We start from the raw sequence: 27,661 nt of genomic DNA on the forward strand, positions 1-27,661 counted from the left end.
TGGCGACTTTTCACGCTTCTCCTTCATTTTTGATTCATATCAATTGCTTTCGTTTCCAAATGAATTTGATTGCTGAATTAAATGTGATTAGTCATCCTCGTTCATTATACCCCCTTCAACCGGAGCGTATAGCGACTCCTCCAACTAGAGCGTATAGCTACCACTGCCATCAGAGGCTGTAATTTTACCTTGTCACTTGTTTTGGCTCAACGAGGACTCAACAATCTCTTTCTCTGTGTGAAAAATTGTCATTTCAGCTCAGCTAATGGTCGAAAAAAGAATTTGGCTTTGATTAGTGAAAAGGGGCCGTGTTCTCAGAATTATACCCATGCGGTTTCACATATCACCGTGTATCAAACAGCTACGTTTTTATTGCAAGAGGAGTTGTGGAGGTGGTCGAAGAATGCTAGCAGTTGATCACATGCTCGGCAAAGTTCCATTGGGAAGTGAACTTCTGGCTCTTTTAGGAAGTTTCTGGAAAGTTTCAGGTATAACGAGATTGCTTTTTCAACTAGGTGGGTTTTTTACGGGCCCCAAGAATACTAAAATCCATTGCTTTAAATTAGAAAGCCAACCGATAACATTTGCGACAAATTTGAATTGAACAATACTTCAAAAAATAATTTTAACTAAATTTTAAATTTTTGTGATGAGTTTTTCTAATTTCCACATTTTCGTTGTTTACGGGTCATTTTTCGTTAGTGAAAGGCAGGAGGACCATTGTATTTTTTTTCAAGATGATATGGAATTTATTTTGCATTTGGAAGATATATGAAATTTATATTCTAATAGCAAAACCTTGAAAGATCACAAGTCTTTTAACATTTGCTCCAGACAAGACCTGGAAACATCACAGAATTCCGATCTATTCTGTTTCGCCCCCCCCCCCCCCCAGCTTAGTGAGAATATATGTTTTATGACCCACAGGCGAACGTGCATTATTTTTAACTAGTAACGTGGTATATAACAAGACAGTTTGTAACTGGGGGTCATAAAAAACACTGGAGGTGGGGGGGGGGGGGGCAACAGATCCCAGAATTTTGCTAATGAACGTTTTCCGTCATTCCAATGTGTTACAGTAATGTCAAAAGGGATCAAAAGTCACTTTGATTGGATGTTTAGTGTTTAGGTTGCTTATTATTTTGCAGCCAATTTTCAGCCTTACAGCATTGTAATATCCTGACGATCAAACTCCCGATTAAGGAAAAAGCAAAAGTTCTATTGATTTGAAAAATGGGAACCACAAAACGAACAAAGCTCCGAGGATCTAAAGTATGTCCATTAGAATTGAATTGCGGAAAAAACAGAGGTAAGTTTATATATTCCCCCAAGAGCGAATGTTTAATTGAATTGATATCGAATTAGCTGATCCATCAGAGCATCTTTTTATTAAATTACCAAGTTTGTCGGAACTCCACATATTTCGCCCATGTCTGAAGCTCGCCGATGTCTGAAGATCGGAATTGCAGACAAACTGAAGCTCGCAGACAAAGTGAAAACGTGTCTGCTCCAGCTTATTCAAATTTAGCAACTCAAAATCATTCTTCTCACGGAGTACAGTTATGGCTAATTATCTCTTTCGTCATAAGATTATTACCGGATTCAGTAAGAGTGACATAAATGCTGTCAAAGATTTCTTGATTAAAAAAAACGTTTTGCGTTGACTTAATCTGTACCTATTATGTTGTATGTACTTGTTCAAATTGTGTTGTTATGAAGAGCATATGCTAATACTTTTGGTTTCTCTTTGAGAATTAAGTCTTTCTCTCTCTCTCTGTTGAAAATGTGCAGTTGGAAATGTTAAATGTGCTTAAAATGAATCGAAAATTGGTTGACAAATTGGATGAGCTCATAGAACCAATAAACTTAAATATGAACTGAAGCTCAAGTGCTTCAAATTTTGAGACAAATTTCAAGCATTATCAAATTTCGACAAGATGGAGTTAGGAAAATGTCATTTGCTATTGGTTTTCCTTCTTCTTGTTCTTCTATGCTTCTATCTGCATTTTGGAATCACAAACGCTAGACAATGTTACTGCCAACGATATTCTAAAATATTACACGCCATAGTATCTCCAATTTCAACGTTGATGTAATCTTCCAAATTGTAATATGTTTGAAAGAAGGAGTTCTCCTCTAGATTTTTCCTCACTTATCTTGAAAGCTGAATCTAATTGCGGCGGAATCACTCTGTGTATAAGGTAATCTTGAGTAAACTGGTAGCGTTGCGACTTTCAACTAATTTAGCCAAAGGTAGGAGGTTTATTAGCTCTATATACATAGGCAGTGGTAGAATTGACAGGGACGAAGGGGCATCTTTAAATGTTAGTTCAACGTAGACAACGCACATTTTGAAGCTGTCATAACATAGCGCCGTAAACCATAACATGGACTGCCGTACACTAAAATTGGTACGATCACTGACTTGTGCAGCTCCAGTCGCTGTTTTGTTGGCGGATCAGAGTCACAAATTCTTGATCATAAAAAACATTCATAACCTTGCAGTTGGCCTTATCGTTATGCTAGTTCCATTTTAGCTCTCTTGAAGAAATAAGACCTAGGTCACTTTGGGAAGCCGCTGATTCATTGGTGTTGTCCCAACAACATAATTTTCATGTATTTTAGCAATTTTGATATGAGCGCATTTCAAGTTAAAAGGCATAGAATTTTCAGAATTCCAGCTGAACAGATTATTGCGGTCAGCTTGAATTTTCTATTTTTCTAGGCCAACACTCAAAACTTTGCATCCACGGCAAATAGCAGAGGAGAAAGGCCTGTGCACGAGTTTGGTAGGTCGCTCACAGACAAATTGGTTCAATTCTGTTTGGCCCCACCGTGTGTTTTTTATTACCCTCAGTTACAATTTATATGTTGTTATATAGCATGTTACTTTGTATGAAAATAGCAGGTGTGCCTGGGGTCATAAAAGATTTATGCTCACTAAGCTGGGGGGGGGGGGGGACAGAATAGATCCCAAGAATTGCTACCCTGTGCTACTCCACTGAATGCCTTAAACTCCGAAGAAAAAGTGCTATTGACTTTTACGCTCAGAGATCGACGCACAAGATACGATTCTAATTACCTCTAAAAATTTTCCTGGCACCCCTGTTTTGAACAATTTTCTGTGTAAAGTGTCATTGTTTACACGATCGAAAACTTAAATGTAATCAGTGAAAGTATCAACCTCTTTTTTGCTGTTCGACACCTTTGTAGACTTTTTTTGGTAGAAAAACTAGTAACTGTGAGACTGTAGATCGATTTCTTCGGCAGCAAGTTTGCAGTATATGCAGATAGGGTGAATAATGCTCATAGAGTTAATTGAATACTACCCGGTAAGAATTTTTTGACGTGATGCACTGAAGCGGAACGGGCCGATAATTTGAAATGTCCGATGATTCACCTCTTTAAAAAAGAGGGCTGACTAAAGGCGTTTTCCAGAAATTAGAGAAAGTGCAAGTCTGAACATTTTAGCAAAAAAATTGAGCTAGAGAATGACTCAACGTAATTCGTAGTTTCTGAAAGAAAATTGGTTGTAAGCAACCGCACCTTTGTTCGTGTCTAAGTTAGAACAGATACTCCTTATTTCCTTCTAGCTAATTGAAATTTTCTCTGTCACTTCATTGCATTCAGATATCTCGGGCTCAGTATAAGGAGATCGTGGTAAAATAGACAGACGAGAAAAACTGTGCGGATATTCTGCTTTCGATTTGTCATTTGCAAAGGAGCCCAGAAACTGCACTATATGAGGCATTTGTGTATTACGTAAAGCTGAAATACTTAGAAGGCTTGGTTGTGCTTCTTCCAGCAGCGAGCCTTTTTCGTATTCAACTTTTTCTCTGCATGCTTCGATCTCTGCTTTCTTAACCAATATTGAATTTTTGAGCCTGATGACGGCTATTTTTTCGTTTTCAAAAATTTTATTAAGGACAAATTGTCTTGAGACACGCATTGGGGCAAGGATGCTCTGTGAATTGTTTATTTTGGAATACATCTTCCATCTTTCAGCCACTTGTGCCATAATTCGAGAACTTTAATTGGATTTGACCGGCAGTAGCGACTAAACTTGTAACGTTTGATTGAGCTGATTATAATCTCATTTGCAAAAACAAAATTTTTTGTACAGAAGCAGTTCGCCTCGTTAAGTTCAAAAGTTCTACATTTAACTTCAAAACTTATGAAAAAAAATTGGGAAGAAGGGTAAAATCTGAAATCCGTGTCAATAATCTGAACATCATTGCTGGTCAGGATGAACTCTAGAACTCCTGTTGCTTTTACAATTGGCTTCAATTTGATTTCCTCGAATTTTTTAGGGACGTGTTTTTATTTGGATGACTCGATGACAGGCTTCACCAGTTGATGGTTGGAAAATTTAATTTTCCATGATTTATGACTTCATTGGCTAACTTTTTGGCTTTAAATAGGTTGACAACTGAATCAATTAGTTGACTCTGGCTATACACATATTTGCTACTGGACAAAGGAAGATACAGTGAAATGGACAAAATGTTCTTCTTTCACAGGGATATAAGCATAAAGTAGTTGATCATTTTTTTCTCAAGCGAAAATATATTTCTCACAAACGACATAACGTTTTACACGAATCCTTGTTCCGCCCGGAGCCGGACAAATTGTCGAAGTTTCTCTTTTGGAGCAAAGACACTGATAGTTTGGTAAAAAGAGATCTGCTTCTGCAAAATTATCGTTAAGCCGCGTTTCATTAAGGGCGAATTGTCTTGGGACACGCATGGGGGCAAGGATGCTCTGTGAAGTGTTCATTTTGGAATACATGCTGCCAGGCCATCTTCCAGCCACTTGTACCATAATTTGAGAGCTTTAATTGGATTTGACCAGCAGTAGCTACTAAACGTTTGATTGAGCTGATTATAATCTCCTTTGCAAGAAATAAAAAATTACTTTGTAAAGAAGTGTTCGCCTAGTTAAGCTAAAAAGTTCAACATTAAACTTCGAAACTTAAAATGATTTGGAAGAAGGGTAAAATCTGAAATCCGTGTCAATCTGAACATCATTGCTGGTCAGGATGAACTCTAGAACTCCTGTTGATTTTACAATCGGCTTCAATTTGTTTTCCTCGAATTTTTTAGGGACGTGTTTTTTATTGGATGACATAATGACCGGCTTCACCAGTTGATGATTGGAAAATTTAAGTTTCCATGAATTATGATTTCATCGGCTATTTTTTTTGGCTTTAAATATATTGACAAATAAATCAATTAGTTGACTCTGGCTATACACATATTTGCTACTGGACAAAGGAAGATACAGTGAAATGGACAAAATTTTCTTCTTTCACAGGGATATAAGCATAAAGTAGTTGATCATTTTTTTTTCTCAAGCGAAAATATATTTCTCACAATCGACATTACGTTTTACACAAATCATTTTTCTGCCCGGAGCCGTACAAATTGTCGAAGTTTCTCTTTTGGAGCAAAAACACTGATAGTTTAGTAAAATGAGATCTGCTTCTGCGATATTAGCGTTAAGCCACGTTTCAGAGACGCAGATAAAGTCAGAACTATGGATGGTTGAAAAAATTGCAAATATCTGTCGTATTTCAAATTTGAACTAACTACGTACATTGTAGCAAAGAACACTGATTTCGCCTGTGCGAATTGTCAGTCAGTCGTTTTGTACATAGGTCATTTTTAGATACATAATACCGTTTCTTGTTTGCAAATTTGACAGATTTCCTTCTCATGATTTAAGTTTTTGTTGATTTTTACGTGGCTGCTTCTCATTTGCTTATTCTTCTTTGTTTGGAGATGTAGAAATAAAACATAGTGGCCGCCACTAATTTTAGGCTGGTACAGTTAAGGCATCGATACACGAGTTAAAAGGTTGTCTGTCACATAAAGACTGCGGAACTTCGCTAAAACTTGCCTGGGACGTATTTTGTCTGCTTTGAACTTTGCAAGTCTATGAAAGCTGACTATTTCGTCCGCCCTTAATCTAAGATTACTAACAGCATCTATTAATAGGTTCTCATTATGCGCAAAAAAGTCGTTTCTTGTATTGTTTGCTTTTTGAGTTTAGTTATTCTACTAAGTCTTAATTCGCCTGCATAATCATGAGCTTTTTGTAATCGACGAATACCTTGCTTCGAAATTTGAAAGTGGAGCTGCTGTTTCGGGCGCAGTTGATCCAAGCACAATAACCGCCTCCTTTACTGAGTGAACTATTTGCTTGAGTTTGGAAATATTCTCCGTCAGCGCACGGGATTTTGCACTGCCAGCCATGTTCGCCTTGGCTGATGGTAAACATGGGTCATAGATGAACTTTGTTTATTGCGTTTTCCAGCCTCTTGCACTCATTTTTAGTACAACCTATACAATCACTGTGTCCATCTGTGGCAGCACTCACATAAAAGCCATTTTTGTCCTCCTGTTACTCTGCTACAATGTTGACAAGTCTCATCTTGCTTTGAGGTCAGTCTTGACATAGTAGAAGGCATAACCCAATTAGAAACTATTTAATGTTTCTTCAGGCAATTAGTCAAGAGAGTGCTCAAGTAGTTGTAAAAGACAATTTGCAATTAATTTATAAACAAATAGTCCAAAGCCTAAATACTTCACTTGATACTTTTTTTCTTCTTGAAAATGGAGACCTAATGCGTGTGACCCATACGCAAACCATAACTCAAAAATGCGTTAGTTTGTTTTAGATAAAATGAATTAGGATGAGTTAATGTCTGCATTAACAGTCAAAATGCAGTGTAGAGAATATTATTTAAGATGTGCAGTATTATCTGAACTTGTTTGTACTGTTCCTACACACGCATTTTGTAAATATAGCATGTGTACAGTTTTATATATATATATATATATATATATATATATATATATATATATATATTTATATATATGCTGAATATGTACTCCAGTGTGCCCCTGTGTATTTTCGTGTGATTGAGACTGGTTGTGCATGTGTGAATCAGACGACACTGGTTCATATCTTGCCAAGTTATGAGAGCTAAATCGCTGCTCATACCTGCCCTGAAATGCAAAAGATCCATTAACTCGTACATCTAGGAGACAGTATATTGAAGATCTAGCAGCCGGAGTACGCATTTGTTCATAAATTGGAGCTAATCTGATTGGCCTCTTCAATGAAGTCAACGAATATCCTCTCGTATGATTCGAGTATGCATTGTAGCAGGATTCAATGATCGCTCTTACGCCTGTTCTACCTTCATTGAATGCAACCAAGTTTTTTTGGACATGGTATGTTATAAAGTACAACCGCTTATTGTTATCTCCCTTAAATTTATTGCCACATCAAATAATAAACTTAAATTTGATTATTTCCTTTAATGTCTCCTTTAATTATTTCCTTTAATTATTTCATCTTTATAGTTTAGCAGTTGGTCTTCACTGCTCTTACTGTTCTTGTCACCTCGGAAAAATTACAGATTGGTGATTCAGTTGCATATCAAGTGCAATGGCCTTTGAAATAAAAACGATCATCTTCCGATATTCAATTGCGAACACTGCTCCAACAAAACAATTGATCCGGAAAAAACCAGCTTTAAATAGCCAGACTGCCTCTTACGATGCACGCCCTGAACCCTGCGAGTTCTGGAAAAATTTTAGAAAGATAAAAAGTTTTTAAGACCGTTCAATAAGAACTTTGTCTAGATGGCTCAATCTTTGGCTGAAGCGCAAATTTGACAACCTGTTTGATGAGGCAAAGGCACTTCTGGGGCGTCTAACAAAAAATCAATGATTATCGAGGGAAAATATCATACTGTACTCAATATTCTGCATGAAATGCTCCCATGTAGTTAAAAATCTGGCCCTACTTATGTCGTAACCGATCTGAAAAATCGAGATTTGTCGTTCCATCCTTCTATATTTGAACAAAAGGCGTGCCGCGCTGACAACAAATGCCAGCGATGTCCCATGTTGTCTGGGTCCATCTGGTCTGGATATAGGCAATTGGAGACAACTATTGACATCACACAATTCCTCCAACAATCTCTGCAAAGCATTGTCCAAGATTGCAGAGTTGTTGCCGAACTAGATTTCCTTGAGTTTATATAACACTTAATGTTTGATTGTACTCGATAGATTCGCGGGGGTAAGTCCAATTGGCATTAACGAGCTCTTAAGAGATATGGTTAGGAGTAGAATAAAATGCGTTAAACCAGCTTTCCAATTATTTGGCGGAAACGTACAGCAGTGTCTTGGAGAAAAAAAGGGGCATCGATCATGCTTTTCATGCAGTCTTTTGACGCGTTCTTGAGGATACTACCGAAGCTATTCATTTGATTGATACCAGGAATGCATTTAACAGTCTAAGTAGATAACTTACTCTAAAAACATCAGAGTTTTGTTCCTCAATTTTTACGGCTGTAAGAAGTTGTATATGATGCCATCGGAACGATTTTTCATTAATTTTTAATTCGACATGCTTGAAAATCGAACTTTGACTCAAATGATACGCAGACGACGGTAAATGGGTGGTAGTATTGAATCACTTTGAGTGATACTGGATTAGCTCAATAAACATGACAGTCTATGGTGTATAATGTAGTCGAATGTCATCTGAATACAAAAGCAGAATTTGTTCAGAAGGCCTAAACTTTTCTCAGGAGTTGATATCATTAAATGTCATCGTGTTCTGGGTTCAGTTATGGGTTCTGATAAGAGCTGCAATGTTTTCATTGAAATGTTCATGAACTACTCTAGCTTGCTTAGCAAACTTGTCAAACATAGTAATGTGTCTCCCAGAACGGTAACAAATTCTTTCCAAAGAGACTGCAACATAAGTTGACTGTTATTACAAGAACTTTCCATATTTTGACAAACTGCCGTGTTAAGTTAAAAACAAAGTCGAGAAAATTCTCATTACTTAATTGTTGAAACACCCTTCTCACGATAAATATCAGGTTTTTTCTTCCGGTTAAAGAAGTTCTTCTACTTCAAGACAGGTAAACGAATATGAAAGATCTTTTCAGATATGAGCCATTACAGAATCATAACGCTGTAGATGCGGATTTCTTTATCAGGAAAGAATTCTTCAAACTCAGAAAATAACCAGAAAGTTTTCCGACCAAAAAATTCGTCGTTGAAAGATGTCATCAATGAAAAAGAGGCACATTCTCTAGAGTTGGCTATGGACAAAGGATCGTCATGCTGGCTAAACGCACTTCCAATGAAAAGTTATCATTTTGTTAATAACCACGGTGAAATTTAAGAAATGCAATTGCCGTTAGACATGGATGGGATTCCGTAAAATTAACATCAACATGCGCATGTGGGCAATTTTTTAATGTAGCATAAGCTCTACTTTGCTTAAAAAGTGGCTGTACACTCATTAGACACGATGACCTCAAATATTGCGATGTCGAAATAGTGCCCTGTCTTCAGACCTCGTAATGTGAAGACTTCGCATGTAGAAGAACCACTACTGATGACGACGCTGGACTTAATATCAAAGCTTACGGCTTCTTCATAGGATTTTACCTATTTACCCCCCCCCCCCACCTATTTACCCCCCCCCCCCGAGTTTACCGACTTCCATTTTATATGAAGGACCTTCTTTAAGAATGTTTTGAATTGTAGAAACAAAGTACTAGAGAGATTTGAATGGTTAAACAGGATTAGAAATAGTGACGAAGAGAATTAAATGTTACCAGATATTCTTTTGTGAACTGCAAGAACCTCATTAGAAGAACTGAAATATGATTTAATTAACAACAGATGATTGATATTAAACTATTGGTTAAATTTTATCACAAAGTATAAAAGTCGTTAACTACATAATTTCAGTATAAGCTTACATTCGTGACCAACACCACCCCCAATTTTGAAAGTTGTTTGATGTAATGTCAAAAAGCAATAAATGATGACTTAATACCAAATTTAGTAAAGATTCCCGGGAAATTTTCTTGCTGTCGGTAGGTAGTGTTGTTTAAGCCTTCTGAGACCGGATTATTGTTCTGATAAATACAAAAGATCAATTCAGCTTTCATGTCCCTTATATCTGTCTGAAGATGCGGAAATGTAACAGTTGATTATATCTGATTCGCTCACTTGATCATGCTAGTGAAAAAGAAACATTGTTGGCTTAACGTAATGGCGATCGTAAGGCAACGGTGAAGATTATGTGTGCCTGCCATGAAAATTTAACAGAAGCACTTGCACTTCTTTTTCCATCTGGGGAGACACCATGAGCTGCAAGATTCCTCTGTAAATCTTGTTTTTGATGTGTGCCATAATGTTGAAACCAGGAGTGAAACCAACAAGAATAATGAATCAATAAAAATAAACAGTTATTAAAAAATTGAGATCGAAAAATCCTTTTTCTGCCCACTTATCTTTGTAAGCACTGATGGAGCGGGCTCCTCAGCTTCGAGCTCTTAGCTTCGGAGCTCTTTGCTAAGAAATAAGACAGTTGTGCTCATTTTATGACTTACTGAGCAAGATCAGCTTTAATTATTGACTAAAACGGAATTTCAGAATTGTTTTTTATTTAAGAGCCTAATATTTTTTTTGAGTTTTTTAAATTTGGATGTTGCGATGAATGGAGATTTCATTTTACTTTTTCAGCGTCCCGTTCTGGATCTGTTCTGCTATATTTTTTGTTAATAGCCGCGTCAGGAGTTCCAGGTGGCTATTTTTGCGCTCCTCATAGATTTTGAATTGTTTCGGGGCGCTCTTTTTTTCAAGATCTGTTCACACATTTTCATGATTTTTGAAGTCAAATTGGAATAGTGTTTTTGGTCACGCGGAAACAGGAAGTAGAGCGAAAAAGCGAGTGGTTTTGCGGCGTGAATTTTTTGTTGCTCTAATTTTAATAAAGTAGAGAGAAAACGGTCTTTGAACAAAAATTCGCTTTCTCGCTACTGGTTTTTTGTTCTTATGCGACAATTTCACTTTGATTTTTTACTGTTTTTTCAATTTTTTGGATCGGATTTTTTTCTAAATGGTTTCCCAAATCCATTCATAGTTCATTCTAGACTTAGTTTTTTCTTTAACCAAGTTTCCATTTCTCGCTAAAGGTTTTTTGTTTACATGCGGAATTTTTACATATTGTACTTCAGGACTTGTCCTGCTATGTTTTTTACTTCGTCTAACAGATTTTTGTTTCGTCTTGCCCTACGTCCCACGTTTTTGTTTCTTTTAGGTCAATTTCGTGACTTACCACTCTCAATGTGTGCATCTGAACTCAATAGTGTGCATCTAAGTAGTGCCAAACATATATGCCCTAATTCTTGTCCTTGATTATTAAAGTCTTGACTTTTTGATTTCGAATAATAATTTTGAAAAGCCGCTTATATGTCTCATGAAAATGACAGTCCGAATCTAACCCAAAAAGTTTAGTGGTCTATTAAAGCTCTGGTGGTCTTAGCCACAAGCATCTATTGCGGCTGTTTTCCGGCAAGATGCCGGCTATGTTTGTTGTTCTTGCTGTAATGGAAATTACCTTGAAGCTGTCGGGTAGGTGCAGGGATAATAAAGTCTTTCTCTAGGTCCAAATCTTTGCTGAAATTAGCTTTTTTGATTTTTCGGTTTTGTTATAAATTTTTAGATAAATCGGCATTAGTAACAAGTTTTTGTAAAAGTTAGTCAGAGCGTCATGATAGTTGTGGTTGATCAGTAACGATCCGTGTGGTGCTACCCTCGACTGTTTCAGCGTACTCCATTTTGCCGCTGCTGTTGGCCTTTTATTACTTCGAGGGAGAAGTGGAAGTGTTCCTGTTTGTACTGGTTGTGGTGTCCCTGTTTGGTGTCGTCTTCTACTCTCAAGACATTCTCCTCTACCACAACGATAACCCACCAAACTCACGTCTCTATGTACAAGTGCGTATTTATACACTATCGGTATCACTGAATGTAATTGCACATAATTTTGTACTATCAGTGTTGACCTGGTAAGCCATTTGTTAAAAGGCCTACCGTTTTTAAATCTTACAGCCTCAATTTTCGACAGCTTGTAATTTTAATGCAAAAAAGTAGAACCACTGAATAGAATATTTTTAATCTGTTTTGTTTGAACTTCTGGTTTTGATTTTTGTATCAACCGCCCGCGTGTGCTGTTTTATCAATCAACAGGCCATAGGATGAATTATCTTCTCGTTTATCGTAAGCTTTATCATATTTTAAATACTTTTGTTTCCGCCTAGGATCCTTATAGGTGACTTTTAACTTCAACCAATTTTCATCTTTTCGCTACGCTTGTCTGCCTGAGGCGTCAGCAGAAGTTACGATGTCCTCAAATTTGGGTAATGACAGTGCTCCTTTGTTCTTTTTGCCGCTCTATTTAACATAATGATTTTTCAATTAAAAGTAGCTCTAGATACATAGTCTTTATAACCTAGCTAATCTTTGAAATACACGATGCTTTCCAATTACTTCAAAGGCACACATTAATCCGTACCAACCGTGATGCTATAGCTGGAGACTGATTTTGTTATGTCTTTTTTTGCTTTGGTGCCGGCGTATTTTTTGTTTCGAGTCCTTTTGAGGACGCCTTAACAGGCCAAACAGCACGTTTTCATGTCCCCTGCCATACAGAAGTTGGAATTAGTGTGATGTCGCATTTGTCCTACCTGGTTTTAGTTCAGTCGTGTGAAGTTTTAAGCGGGAATTAATCGCTCTTAAAATGATTCCTGTACCTTTTTTGTTGCCCACTCACCCATTGGATCTAGCCTCTAGCCGACCACTCGCAATTTGTTTCATATAATTTTTTTCCGACGTTCGTTGTTAATGTTAACTGTGGTTTTTTGAACTTAGTTAAAAAGTTAGTTTGCCTTAATTAGTTTAGTGTTTTCTGATGCTCATTTATTTTAAGCAAAAGTCTGGTGCTGATCCGGTCATTTTTCTGCCGTGATTCAAGCGAAGATAGTTTAATGCTTTGAGTTTTGAAATTTGTTAAAAGTTTCAAAATCCAGTGACCTGAATGATTCAGATGTTTTGGAGGTTAGCAACGTACCTGAGTTGTTAGATGTATTTCTTTACTTAATCTTTCGTGATATTATTTTTAAAATCTGGCGAGTCCCTGGTAAACGAAGCTCATGTTGGAAAGATGGTGGCATTTCTGTCACTTCAATTTTTTTTCCTAATATGATTATTTTGAAAGCTATGGAGAACAGTTTTTGTGATAGCCTAAAAGTTCCCCCAGAATTGGGGTCGTTTACGTTCTGTTCGTTGTTAGGCAGGTTTTTAGGCAGCTAGATTATCACTCATTTAGAAAACATTTTAAAAACACTTTAGAGCAAAAACGGGTTCATTGAAGTTTGGAATCCTGTCCCCAAGTGTTTTTTGTGCCACACCTCGTCTTAGTAGCAACTAAAACGAAAAATACTTTAAATCTGCGGGTATGCGTTGTTAATGGCCGCCGTCAGCCTCTCAACGGCTATTAGGCGCTCTCCTTTTTTAAAATTCGCTTTACCTTTTGAGCACGTTTTTCGTTTTACATTAGTCACCATTTTCACGTTGACTTCTGACTTACCTCACTCATTGTTTAAAATGATTGGATTTTGAATATTTCACGCATTGAATTACGCAATGCAGTTAATAGGGTCAAAGTCAAAAGAGCAAAATCAAAAGAAACGGGATGATCCGATAAAGCCCGGTCTTTAAGTCAGTGCTTTAGGTTATAAAAGTTCATTAGAGCGATAGCTATCTGGCATTAGTATAAAGCCTTAGAGTCTTAAGTTAAGAACCTGACTTAAGTATAGGTTTACAATCCAACTGAAACTACCCAATTGTTTAAAACTTTTTTGAAGCTTAAGAAGAAATTCTGTCAATTTCATTTTTTCTTGCCTTTTCTGTTTAAACCCCGATGTGCTATTTTCCGGCTGTCTGTTGGCTATGTTTAATTTTTTTACCAAGCTTTAAATGAAAATTCGAAACAAAAATAACAAAAACTGAATACTAGTATGGACAATTTTTCTGCCCAAGGCTTTTCATATCTTTTCAAGGGGATTTTGAAAGCGCATTCTTTCTAAAAGTGGTCTATATTTGTATATCAGACAATAAAGGCAGGTCAAGTAATGAGGGGCATTTCCCGAATATTCGGTTTGGTGATCGTGCTTGTTAGGGGGATGCACTGAGTTATTTGACTAAGTTTTGGTATCAAAATGAGAGGCAAAATAATTTCTTAAAGATAAGTAGCGAAGTTATGAAAATAACGGTTCGAGATTTCAATAAAAAATACTGAAAATGTTTTAAAGTTACTTGCTTTTGAATTATAACTTGTTTCATTTTTCTGCCATGTCAGTGCTCTGAGCTGTCGCAGCTGGTGAATTGTAATCAACTTCAAAGAAAAAATTGTAGACTTAAAGTTTTGATCAAAAAATTGGGTGTGCAATTTTCTCGGAGCTGAAAATGAGTCTTTGCCAAATACTTTTTCACATGAAGAAGTTATGGAGCTGGTGGTTTTTCTGAAGGTTTTCAGTTATCCCAGAAAACGTATTCTTTTGCACTGAATAGATCTCGTAGTTAATTTGGTGTCTGAATAAGTAGTTCTTCAGTCCCAGACAAAATAGTCCCAAGAAAGGAGACAAAACAGTCACTAACAAAATAGCCCCAACTAAACATAGAGTTAAACACATGCACAGCAATTAACAACGAAACTCCTTAAGTTATTCATATGATTGTTTTTTCATTGAACAAATATTAAGCTGATTACAACATATTTTGTTGCCAAATTATATATGTTGAAACAAATTTTTTTGGTTAATCCTAATTCATATCAATTAAAAAACAATGCTTTCGGAAGCTTAACTCATAGATTATGTTTGTTAATTGTTTGTAGATTATATTTACACTGTTTTAATATTTATTCGAGATTATTTTGTCTCGGACTATGTTGCAATTAGGGACTCTTTTGTCCGGACATGATGCTCAGAAAGTGGAATGTTTAATCTACAGAAATGAGTTCCTCTCTAAACAAAGCAAAGATTAGTCCTGCTCCAAATTCTGAAAAATATTTCCTGTCCCTAATTATTTGGCCTGGTTTTATTGCTTATCATAAAGAATTTGGGTTGTTTAGGTAACTTATTTGCATTACTGCAACTTTTACAGTTCAAGTTTTAGCCTGCTGAATTATCAAAGCACGTTCTTTTTCGGCTCTCTTAAGCATTATATTGACTTTTTCTACATTATATTTTTTTGCACTGAAAGACGATTAAAGTTCTTCAAAGTACTTTTGGGTACATCCTTGGTGCTTAAACCTACTTGACGTCCTGTCTGGTACCTTTGTGGTTTAGAGTCTGTCGACACAAAATTCGAAAGGCCTGGGTGGTTTTGAAAGTGTGCAGTTCCTCAGTGAAGATTACGTTTCATTACATGGATATCTGTTGAAATATTCGAGCGTCAACCCTCAAAACTATCCTTGCATTGGTAAGTTCTTGAGCATTAAGAGGAAATTCATGAGCCCTTGAATATGTATTTTTTTAATCTATCAATCTCCAGTATAGTGTGGCCATAATTCTTGTTTTGATATTTTAAGCTTTGTGACACTTTTTTTGGCATAAAGTAGTGGTAACCGTAAATCAGATTGCCATTCTTTTCGGAGAATGAAAGTGCACAATGATAGCATCTCTTGACAAAAGTTTTGAAATGTTTCGAGAAAATTTTTTGAAAGAAATTGAGCTTAGAATGAGCTGTTTGCCTTGGAGAGCTTATAATTTGTTGGTGTGGCTGCATTACCACGTAATCAACCTTTTCTAAAATGAACAGCTATTGACCTGGGAGCCACGAGAAAACATTTGCATCAAAGTTCGAGAGTTTGCGTTGAGATTTTTAGGGTGCATTTTTGCATGGTGTAACAGAGCATGATGCATGCCAGTTAGGCTATGCTAATTTTTATGCAATCATCATATCACCCAGTTACGGGCACTCAGTCTTAAGTGAAAGTGGGTGTTATGAGAAGGAGACCGGATATAAATTATCGGGTCCACGCCTTTTGCAGGATTTTAATATTTTTATGGTTACAGTATAGTTTCTGAAATTTTGAGTGCCAGGAAACAAAGTTGCTTGTTTTCTCGCTTCATTGGATGTTATGCCATTTTATGGACAATGCTAATTATTGTTTAGTGTATCTTCACGGGAATGCAGGGAACATAGGACACAGGTTGCCTAATGCGACAGAAATGGTGGTCAAACTGAGATGCAATGTCCTACTAGTTGAATACAGAGGATATGGAAAGAGCTCTGGTTCCCCATCAGAGAAGGGCTTATATTTGGATGCAAAAGCTGCTATTCATTATGTAAAACGTAAGTTGTCTCTCGCTTCAAGTGCTTAAATGGCGCTTTTCAGTTATATACTTTGGGCTACTAGTCGTGCACTATTTACACTCTTGTATGGATTTTGGACAGTAGTCTTTTCGGCAATAATCGATCGAATAAATTTGGACTGAAATCTCTTTGACCAAAATCTCTTCCAAAGAGCTTAAAACTGTTTTGGAGAGTATTTTCGTTCAACTGCAAATCTAGATCATGCGAAATTTGCGAGGTGTAAAAAAGTGTTGAAGAAGTCGCAATATTTTTTGAGGTAAGGTTTTGTGTTAACTAGTGTAATCCTTTAAATCTAAATGTATCCAATATTGTCAATTTTTTCCGTTTGTGCTAGATTATTAATAGCCGCCCTCATCTTCTCAGCTGGCTATTATAGCGCTCCTATTTTTTTTACAATTCAAAGAATTTTTACAATTCAAAGAATTTGAATTGTATTGGGGCGCTGTCTTTTTTTTAAAGATCTGTTCACACATTTTCATGATTTTTGAAGTCAAATTGGAGTAGTGATTTTGGTCACGCCGAAACAGGAAATGGAGCGAAAAAGCGAGTGGTTTTGCGGCGTGAATTTTTTTCGCTCTGATTTTAAAGTAGAGTGCGAAAATGGTGTTTGAACAAAAATTCGGTTTCTCGGTAGTGGTTTTTTGTTCACATGCGGCAATTTCACTCTGATTTTTACTGTTTTTTCGATTTATTGGATCGGATTTTTTTCTAAATGGTTTTCCCAATCAATTCACAGCTCATTCTAGGCCTAGTTTTTTGTTTGAATTAAATTTTCATTTCTCGCTAGTGGTTTTTTTGTTCACATGCGGCATTTTGACATTGATTTTTTGTTTTTTTTCTTATTTTTTGATCTGATTTTTTAAAAATGGTTTTCTCCTTTCACGCATAGTCCATTCTAGGTCTAGTTTTTCTGTTTAGTCAATGAAAATTCTTTGAATTGTACGTCAGGACTTGTCCTGCTATGTTTTTTTACTTCGTCGAACTTTTTTTCGCTTTACCATTTTGCCGCTTTTTCGACATTTTGCGTAAAATCTTTTTGACTTTTCTAGGCTAGTTTCTCTCTTCTCTCATTCTCCTTAAAGTGAATTTTAACATCAGTTGCTCAGCAAAGCAATTCAAAATGAACAGAGTCAGTATAAAAAAATGAAGTCAGAAATAGAAACGGGATAAACCCATAAAGCCTAATTTTAGATGCCCGCTATTTGAACGTCGTTCCTGTAAGTCTTAGTTACCATCTCTTATGCTTATTGGTATTGATAGTAGCCCCTGTAGCCGCTCTCTAAGAAACAGAAGTATGTTCAACTTCGAAATGCCATCAAAGTAAATCGGACTTAAAAAATTCGTTTGTACAAAAAATTTTTTTTTTCAATATCTTCTATTCGTTCAATCCCAATCATGCTTATTGGAATCAACGGCGCCTATTTTTCGGTAATCTGTAGAGTATGTTTCATAAGCAGAGTATGATCTTGAACGCGTCTAATATACATAGATCTCATTACTCTAAATCTTTGCAGTAGCACTTTACAGGCGTCATATATTACGTTATGTTTACTTTTTTAATAGCCGCCGTCAGCCTCTAAACGGCTATTATTTAGGCGGTCTCCTTTTTTTACGACTCGAAGGAGGAGTATTGGTTTTAAGGTTTTTTTTTACTATTCGTTCAGACGATGTTTTGACCTAAAATCGAAAGTGAGTAAAATTGCCGTGTGAACTATTTGTTTTTGAGCGAGGGAAAATTTTGATCATGCGCTTCGATCAGTGAATGAATTTCTGACTTTGAAAAGTGTTTTTTGACAATATACCACATATAGATAACCATTTATAGCTGTATTTTTCTCCAATTGGCCCAGCTTTTTTCGCTTATAATTTAGTTTTTTTTTGTAGAAATAATTTTTAATGGAAGCTGTGTTACTATGTGAACCTCTGCAATTGATACCACAGTGTTTTTGAGAATCTAATAATGCGTTTTATTTTCCAAATGATCTCATATTTCCCAATTTTTTTAGTTTTATTTTTGGCTTTTAAATAAATTTCTTAATTTTTGAAACTTAAAGCGGATGTTTTTCCCAAAATTTTTTAGAAATCAGTGCATATAACAATTTACCTTTGATATTGTATGCATTAAAGGCCTCTTTATAACGTGAAGTATTTTTGTTTTTTTTTAAAAATTGTACATATGTTTGCCGGATTTTGTTAAATTTGTGTCAGTGTTCTGTTTTTTTTTGCTCTTTTTTGGATTTAATTACTGGAAAGTCTTTCTGTGCACTGTCAGGGATCCGAATTTTTTTAAAACTAATAGTTGAATGATTTTGTGGCATTCAGTATTTGAAATTCTGCCATGTTTTTTGATAAGTGAAATTTTGCAAATATTTTTGACACTTTTATTGCAATTTTTTTTTGTTTCTTATCTTTGAATTATGTTTCTAAGTTTTAATCAATACAGGAACATTGCTTTATATTTTTAAGCTTAATAAGGAAATCTAATTGTTTTTCTTTTTTCGCTTTTTTTTCAATTCCATTTTTAACTTTCAAAAATCAAGAACTAGTCTTTTTGTTTTTTATCTATTTTTGTTTCTCTGCCCTTATCCTTTGTTTAAAAATAATGAGTTTAGCCTTTTTCGTAGATGTTTTTTTGTTTGCAATTGATACCACAGTGTTTTTGGGAGTCTATTAATGTGTTTTAATTTCTAATTGAGTACATGTTTTCCAATTTTTTAATTTTTTTTTTGGCTTTTTCAAAATAATTTATTTCTTGAAACCTAAAGCTGATTTTTTCCCAAAGTTTTTAGAAAGCAGTGCATATGGCAATTTTACCTTTGATATTTTGTGCATTAGACATTTGACAGCACGGCACAGATCTTCCTTGAAATGCCGTTTAAGCTTTTTGACCCATTATATTGTTTTATTGTATTTATTGGTAATTGAATTAAAGCCTATGCATATAGGCTATTTACTATAAAGGATGCAAGTTTCTTTTGCTACCAAGTTGTCTCTTCCTATGCAATTTGACAAAAAAATTGAGAAATTTTAAACAATTTTCCTATTTTTTCTCTTTTTCCTCAAAAATGAAGATGTTTATGAGCTCATAAAGGTTTGGCTGATTTTTTGCGGTTGGCTAAATGGTCTTCATTGCATGAAACAACGATTTTGGTTGTTTGTATGTGTACTTGTACTACATGAAAAATAAAATGAACTTTCGTAATTTTTCATTAGTTTTTTCTGCCATATTTTCTTTTTCTTCGACTTAAGACTTGTTCTCTTTGAATTGATGCTTTTTGCAAGGAGTTATTAGCTATTTGAAAAACAATCCTTTCGGAGGATATGACTTCGAGTCGTTTCTGGAAAACCTCCGGCTATGTTTTTTATAACGCTTTTCCTTTTGATCACGTTATTCGTTTTACGTAAGTCACGATTTTCACTCTTGACTTCTGACTTACTTCACTCACTCTTTTAGCTGCGCAATGTGAATACTATCAAAGTCAAAAGAGCAAAATCAAAAGAAACGGGATAAAGGCCCGGTCATTAAGTCATTGAGCATTAGGTTATCAAAGTTCATTACAGTGTTTTTGCTAGCTGACATTGGTTTTAAGCTGTTTAGCTTTCAGTTTAGAAGCTGAATTTAGTGTAGTTTTAGAATCTCACTGAAACTGCACGCCAAATTACAACACTTTTTGACACTGAAAAAAAAACAGAAAAAATTCGGTCATTTTCTGTCTCTTCCTTTTTCTGTTTCAATCATGATGTGCATCAAGCGCGTCAACGGCGGCTATTTTCGGCAATCTACCGGCCATATTCATTACTTGTACTGTTTTAGATCATCCGGAGCTGAGTGAGTGCCCTGTGGTGCTTTTTGGTCGCTCACTGGGAGGAGCAGTGGCAATTCAGGCAGCCACTAAGAGAGCAATCGCAGAGGTAGCTGTATGTCCTGTTGTTTCATCAACTGACCAGGGTGGGGGTGGTGGGGTGTCATCGGGCACCTCTTCTTCGATGCAGAGTGGAGCAGTAGCAATGTTGGTTGTGGAGAATACTTTCACACATATCGCGGACGTGGCTGAGGTCATGTTCCAAATACCAGGGTTCTCCTACATACCACGGTTAGTATACCATCAATATAATGTACTAGTATCACTAACAACAATAGAGAAGAACAGTGGAGATGGAACAAACTAATCAATATGATAGGATTGATACTGCATGTAGCTTAATAAGGCACCCGAAGATTATCTTGAACAGGAAAAGAACGTTTCAAATGCTTGCTTCTGGTATTCAACAATCTCATCATTTTGGGATTTGAAGTCAAGAGAATTGAGCATCAGTAGAAACAATGTTTAATAGCCGCGAAGCGATAGCGGCTATTATTGCGAACATCGTGGTTTTTTACAATTCAAAGAATTTGAATTGTATTGCTGCGCTGTCTTTTAAGATCTGTTCACATATTTTTTTAATAGCCGCACAGCGACAGCTGGGGCTATTATTGGCCTTCTCTTGGTTTTTTTTTACAATTCAAAGAATTTGAATTGTATTGGGGAGCTGTCTTTTTTTTAAGATCTGTTCACACATTTTCATGATTTTTGAAGTCAAATTGGAGTAGTGATTTTGGTCACGCCGAAACAGGAAGTGGAGCGAAAAAGCGAGTGGTTTTGTGGCTTGAACTCTAAATTCAAAGTAGAGTGAGAAAACGGTATTTGAACAAAAATTCGATTTCTCGCTAGTGGTTGTTTGTTCACTTGCGGTAATTTTACTTTAATGTTTACTGTTTTTTCGATTTTTGGATCGGATTTTTTTCTAAATAGTTATCCCAATCCATTCATAGTTCATTCTAGGCCTAGTTTTTTGTTTGAACCAAATTTTCATTTCTCGCTAATCATTTTTAGCTCTCGTGCGGTATTTCGACATTTTGTTTTTTTTTTAACTTTTTTGATCTGATTTTTCAAGAAATCGTTTTCCCAATTCACTCATAGTCCGTTCGAGGTCTAGTTTTTTGTTTAGTCAGTGAAAATTCTTTGAATTTTACGTCAGGACTTGTCCTGTCATGTTTTATGATCTGTTCACACCTATTCGTGATTTTTGAAGTCAAATTGGAGTTATTTTGGTCTTGCCGAAACGTGAAGTGGAGCAAAACAGCAAGTGGTTTTGTGGCGTGAAGTTTTTTCGTTATAATTTTAAAGTAGAGTAAGAAAACGGTATTTGAACGAAAATTCGCTCTCTCGCTATTGGTTTATTGTTCACTTGCGGAAATTTCAGTTTAATTTTTACTGTTTTTTCGATTTTTGGATCAGTCTTTTTTCTTAATAGTTTTCCCAATCCATTCATAGTTCATTTTAGGCCTAGTTTTGTTTGTTAAAACTAAATTTTTTGTTCACGTGTAGCACAATTTTGATTTTCTGTTTTTAAATTTTTTTGACCTGATTTTTTTTAGAAATGGTTTTCCCATTTTACCCATAGTCCCTACTAGGTCTAGTTTTCTGTTTTGTCAATGAAAATTCTTTGAATTTTACCTCAGGACTTGTCCTGCTATGTTTTTTTTACAATTCAAAGGATTTGAATTGTATTGGGGCAGTGTCTTTTTTTTAAGTTCTGTTCACACATTTTCGTTCACAGATTTTTGAAGTCAAATTGGAGTAGTGATTTTGGTCACGCCGAAACAGGAAGTGGAGTGAAAAAGCGAGTGGTTTTGCAGTGTGAAATTTTCTCACTCTAATTTTAAAGTAGAGTGAGAAAACGGTGTTTGAACAAATGTTTGCTTTCTCGTTAGTGGTTTTTTGTTCACATGCGGCAATTTGACTTTGGTTTTTACTGTTTGTTTTTTCAATTTTTTCGATTGGATTTTTTTAAATGGTTTTCCCAATCCTTTCATAGTCGGTTCTAGGTCTAGTTGTCTGCTTAGTCCATGAAAATTCTTTGAATTACTGTTTTTTTAATTCGTCGTCTCCATCGATGATTCTTACGACTTGTCTTCTTGGAATTGACTTTTTCAATGACTTCAGTGAGTTCTACTGCTGTGCTGTTAAAATTTGCGTGCGTGACGTCATTTCTGCTTTCACTTCAATTGCGTGACTTGCCTCACTCAAAAAATGACTTCAGAACTCACTTATAGAACTTCAAGTTTTATGAACATTTACTAGTTAAAAATCAATTGTGTGCATCTAAGTAGTGCCAAACTTATATGCCCTAATTCTTGCGTATTAGTCTTGAGTTTTTGATTTTGAATATCAATTTTGAAAAAGCTCCGTTAGTGTTTTTTCCTTATAGACCGCGTGTGTGTCATAAAATTTACAGTCCGATTCCTACCCAAAAAGTCCAGTGGTCTATTAAAGGACTGGTAGTCGATCTGTCTATCTTATTTCTTTAGTTGTTTCAATTCCATGGAAGGCCACAAGCGTCTATCGCGGCTATTTTTGGCAATCTGCTGGTGATGTTCTAATAATTGGTTATATTGCTGCTCACTACTTCAATAAGCTTGACAGTCACTTTTCAAATTTCTAGACTGTTCTACAAGAACAAGTTTGCGAGCAATGAGAAGATATCACAGGTGGAGATCCCGTCTCTTTTTGTGAGTGGACAGGCGGATCAGCTAGTTCCACCACACATGATGTCTGCTCTGTTTTCACGCTGTGCTGCTCTCAAAAAACGACTGCTCAAGGTCAGTCAGTCCAATGAAAAGATTTAACACTTGAAGTATCGCACAGCTTAAGTAAATATAGTATCGCAAATATTTTCAGTTTCCCCATTTCTTGGAAATCATCAAGCGAAGAGTGAAACTCGTTGTGTTAATAATTCCGTTAGAAATAGGATGTAATAATGAATTCAAGGAATATTGCCACATGGTTGTTATAGTCATGGAAAAATTATCAAGGTGAAGCCCAGTAGTTGAGTAACTTTGAGAGCGATAACAACCGTGTGGTAATGTTTTTAATCAACTCTCGCTGAGATTACAACTGTTGCATAACTTTTCCGCGATCAGACTACGGGTTTTACGATCTCTTTTGTCGCCGCTGTTTATATACCGAAAGTGGTGATAAACTCGTAGTGTATTGACGAAGCAGATTTCGTGTTAATTGGGCGTTAACCTGTTATTTCACCGGTGAGTTATACAGCGGTTGTTATTGCAACGAGTGTCAATTATAGGAACTTAATTTTATTTTTGTTGTTGATTCAGGTGAGGGGTGGCACCCACAACGAGACCTGGATGACATCTGGGTATTACGACTCCATCAGGAAATTTATGGACGAGGTGCTATTGCCAGGGGGAGGTGGAGGTGTAGTAGGTCAGTCATCGGCATCGCCCGCCTCAACAACATTCAGGTATCAGTTTTGGTGACATGCGTTCTTCTTACTCAATAATATTGGCGATCGTACATTTTTAATCGCTCTCAAACGCATTAGTCCTGTGGTCTTTTGAATGATATTTTTCGCTTGACCGATTTTTCGGCTGAAACATTTGACTTTTCGTCCTTGGGGAAAATGGGAAAAAGAGGTAGTGTCCGGATGTAGCCTTTTTTTGGGAGCAATTCGTGCGACGTTAGTCGGTTTTGTTTCTGATACCTTTAAAGGTGGCCTCGTTGTTTAAATTGACAGATGCCTTCAGTTGTACTTGCAGCTAAGCCGGGATGAAGTCAAATTAAGACACAATTCCATTAAATATTGAGAACATTTCAAAAATTAGAAATTTTTGTTTTTCTGTCAGGACCATGCGGCAGAAAAACTTAAATAGATAGAACTGAACTTTCTCTACGATATTTCGACATTCTGTGGTTTCAATAATTGTATTTGCTTATAAACTGTGTTGGCTACCGTTGCTCTGTGTTACGAGTTACAAAAAGTCCCACTAAGAAAGTTAATCCCACGATTAACTTCTAGAAGTTTTTCGGTTTTGAAGAGTCAACGTATTTTTTGGCTGATTATTGGCCCAATCGTTCGATATATCTACAAACCAGAAAAGTTAAAATAGTTGGATAGTGTCTAGTTGCTAGATACAATTTTATTTGCCGCACTGAAGAGGGGCAAACATTGAAGGTTAAAACTGTCAGTAGAAAAAAATAGTTTGGTCAATTGCTGTCAAAAAAGTTTGTAACATTTATATTAATCCTGCTGTCTTTCTTGTGCAATTTTCGCTTGACCGATGTTTCGTCTGAAGCTTATTACAGTCTTCTGACGCAAAAATGAGATAAACGGGGCGACCAGCTCTCAGCTTACGCCTTGCTAGCCTCGAAGTATTTGGTTCCACGAAACTGTTGACGAGACATAAATTTGCGTGAAGTGCTGCTCTTATAGTTTGAACCCCCGACCCTCTTCCACCTGTTTGCACCTCCCGCCCCTCGTGCCGCCCCCTCTCAACTAGAACCCCCACTCTGCTCACCCCTGTCCCCTAATGCTAGCATTTCTAAGAGCCAGCTGGTCACTACCGAAGCCGACCACTCAACGGCCGTTTGAGAGCCATTAATGTCATTGCTTTACTTCGTTAAATAGAACAGGCAAAACCGGGGCAAAAGGTAATTTCGAGCTCAACCAGTCTTCTCCTTAGTTGCATTTGCCGCCCTTTCCCCGTTTGAACCCTTACAACTCATTGATGTATTTTTGAATCTAATCTGTCCCCCAGCTTAGGTGGCATACATCTTTTACGCCCCTTAATTGCACGTGCCATTTTTACATACTAACGTGCTGTTTAACAAAACGTATAGCAAACTAAATGACAAAAATATCGAAGGTCTATACGTAGTACAACAAAAATGATAGTTAAATCCAATTTAGTGAAAAGTTATTTTTATCGGTTTTGTTCCACGGTACAAATGTGTTGTTGCCAGCAAAAGTCACTTTGAAGAAAATGGAAAAATTACAACCTACTTGCATTAAATTATGTTGAAAAATCTGTTTAAAAAATTGCTTTACTGATCAGGAGTACACTAATTGTATACTTACTTTGAATATGCCGCCAATTTTTTTTACATTTTTTTTATTTATGATCTTGTGTTCTTGAACAAAATCTTTAATGGTTGCGCACCCATTTATGCTGCTTATTTTCCGGGAAATTAGAAATGAGAGATCCTAGAACCAGAATTTCTCGCAAAGTCCTTCTTGAGAGGCATGCCATTGAAATGAGTTCTCAAAACAACTTCTTCAAACGTATTGTAAAGTATGATAATACACCCATTAAGAGGCCAACAGCAAATTTCGAAAGTTAGCTGCGAAGATTGGACGAAGAAATACAAATAAATTTCAGACACGAGTTACACCTCTCTGATGGATGTAGTTTTGAGAACTGGAAAAAACGTAGAGCTAATCCACTTGAAATCGGGGTATACCAAGTTGGGAAAACCAAACTTGGTTGATTTCATTAATAATATTATTGATTACCGTCGTCAGCCTCTCAACCGCTATTATATCGGCGCTCTCCTTTTTACAATTCAATGAATTTGAATTGTGTTGGGGCGCTCTTTTCAAGATCTGTTCACACATTTTCATGATTTTTGAAGTCAAATTGGAATAGTGATATCGGTCACGCTGAAACAGGAAGTGGAGCGAAAAAGCGAGTGGTTTTGTGGCGTGAAATTTTTTCGCTCTAATTTTAAATTAGAGTGAGAAAACAGTGTTTGAACGAAATTACGCTTTCTCGCTAGTGGTTTTTTGTTCACATGCGGCAATTTCACTTAAATGTTTACTGTTTTTTCGATTTTTGGATGGGATTTTTTTCTAAATTGTTTTCCCAATCCATTCATAGTTAATACTAGGCCTAGTTTGAACCAGATCTTCATTTCTCGCTAGCGGTTTTTAGCTCACGTGCGGCATTTCGACATTGATTTTTTTCTTTTTACTTTTTTGATCTGATTTTTTAGAAATGGTTTTCCCAATTCACCCATAGTCCGTTCAAGATCTAGTTTTTTGTTTAGTCATTAAAAATTCTTTGAATTGTACGTCAGGACTTGTCCTGCTATGTTTTTAAATTCGCTTTACCATTTGATCGAGTTTTTGGTTTTACATAAGTCACGACTTTCACGTTTGACTTCTGACTTACTTCACTCACTGTTTCAACTGAATGGATTTCGAATTTTTTGCGCATTGAATATCGCAGTGCAGTGAATACCGTCAAAGTCAAAAGAGCAAAGTTAAAGACGGGATAATTCGATAGAGCCCGGTCATTGAGTCTTAGTGCATTAGGTTATCCAAGTTCATAAGAGCGATTGCTCGCTGACATTGGTATTAAGCTTACCTTTCAGTTTTTTTGAAATTTGGGATAAAAGTCGGTCAATTTTTGTCGCTTCTTTTTCATTTTCTGTTTCAATCCCGATGTGCGTCAAGCTTGTCAACGGCGGATATTTTCTGACATTTTGCCGGCTATATTAAATTGTCATTGGGGGCATAAAGACACTGATTACTGCAAACTGTGGAACCGTCTCTTGAGAGTTATTCGTCCGGCGATTGTCAATTGTGTTTCTTTTCTTGGCTACTTGCCCTTACGTTGAAGTCAAGAGGGCATGATCGTATCTTAATAAATTTTCGTTTCCAGGCCTCATGCGTCCTTGTTTAAAAAGAACAAACGGTAGTTGGTCACTAACGGAGACTATAAATGCTAAGTTGCTGTGTTTAGGCCGAACGGAAGGAGTGATACCTATTCTAAATCAGCCGGGGTGTCAGTATCAATGGGATCCACGACAGGAGGAGGCGGGATGCCAGCACATGTGAACTCACCAGTGCATTCAATACACTTGCCAGCTGTGGCTGTGAGGAGAGAGAATGAAACAACTCACGACAATCTGCACTATCCCCAGAACAGCAATACTACATCTGTTGATATGCATCACACTAATAGTCGAAATGTTTAGGAGAACAATCGCGCTTAAATAGAAATTGATTACATCTTGCTAAGAGATGAAAGATGTTGATATTATTGGAGAAGTTTGTAATGTCATTCCTGTGAAACGATTTTTGATAGGGTCGAAGAGAACCATACCATAACAGGGCACTGTATATTTAGTTCAACGTGTATGAGCTTGCAAGATCTCTTCATGAGTTGCAAAAAGTCATTATTGTCATCAAGATCTTGATTAAACTCTTTTTGATAAACCTTTATACAAGAGTTGAGTTCTTAAATGTTTTGCGAGCGTGTGTAGCATAGATCTAGACCTATGTCAATGAGAATCCTTTATTACTTATTCCAAATTTCGTTTCGCGGGGCTAGTTAGCGAGAACAGACCGATATTCGAATTGATTTTGACATCCATGTATAAATTGAGCGAGAGTACCTTTAAGTGAGCTTTGTGAATAATGTTGCTACGCCATTGTGTAGTTTTATCTACAGATTACTAGTTATTATCACTGTTGCATAGTAAGTTTTATAGCTCCTAGACAGTAATATTTATGTACTATTCGATGAAAAAACATTTTTCAACGTGGCTCAC

At 36.4% G+C, this 27,661-nt stretch overlaps 1 protein-coding gene across 1 annotated transcript; it reads left to right on the top strand.

Moving 5' to 3' along the window:
• The first annotated feature begins 237 nt into the window (after nt 1-237).
• Nucleotides 238-27,656, top strand: LOC142354740 (protein ABHD13-like). The gene is made up of 8 exons (XM_075407122.1): nt 238-488; nt 11,656-11,822; nt 15,236-15,368; nt 16,065-16,244; nt 20,080-20,359; nt 22,752-22,908; nt 23,425-23,570; nt 26,851-27,656. Exons 1-8 carry the CDS (start codon nt 329-331, stop codon nt 27,083-27,085), a joined length of 1,458 nt encoding a protein of 485 aa, XP_075263237.1. The 5' UTR covers nt 238-328; the 3' UTR covers nt 27,086-27,656.
• Nucleotides 27,657-27,661: the final 5 nt, after the last annotated feature.

The sequence above is a fragment of the Convolutriloba macropyga genome, chromosome 15 (genome assembly GCF_964194025.1).
Source record: "Convolutriloba macropyga chromosome 15, txConMacr16.3, whole genome shotgun sequence".
In the NCBI taxonomy this organism is placed as follows: Eukaryota; Metazoa; Xenacoelomorpha; order Acoela; family Convolutidae; genus Convolutriloba; species Convolutriloba macropyga.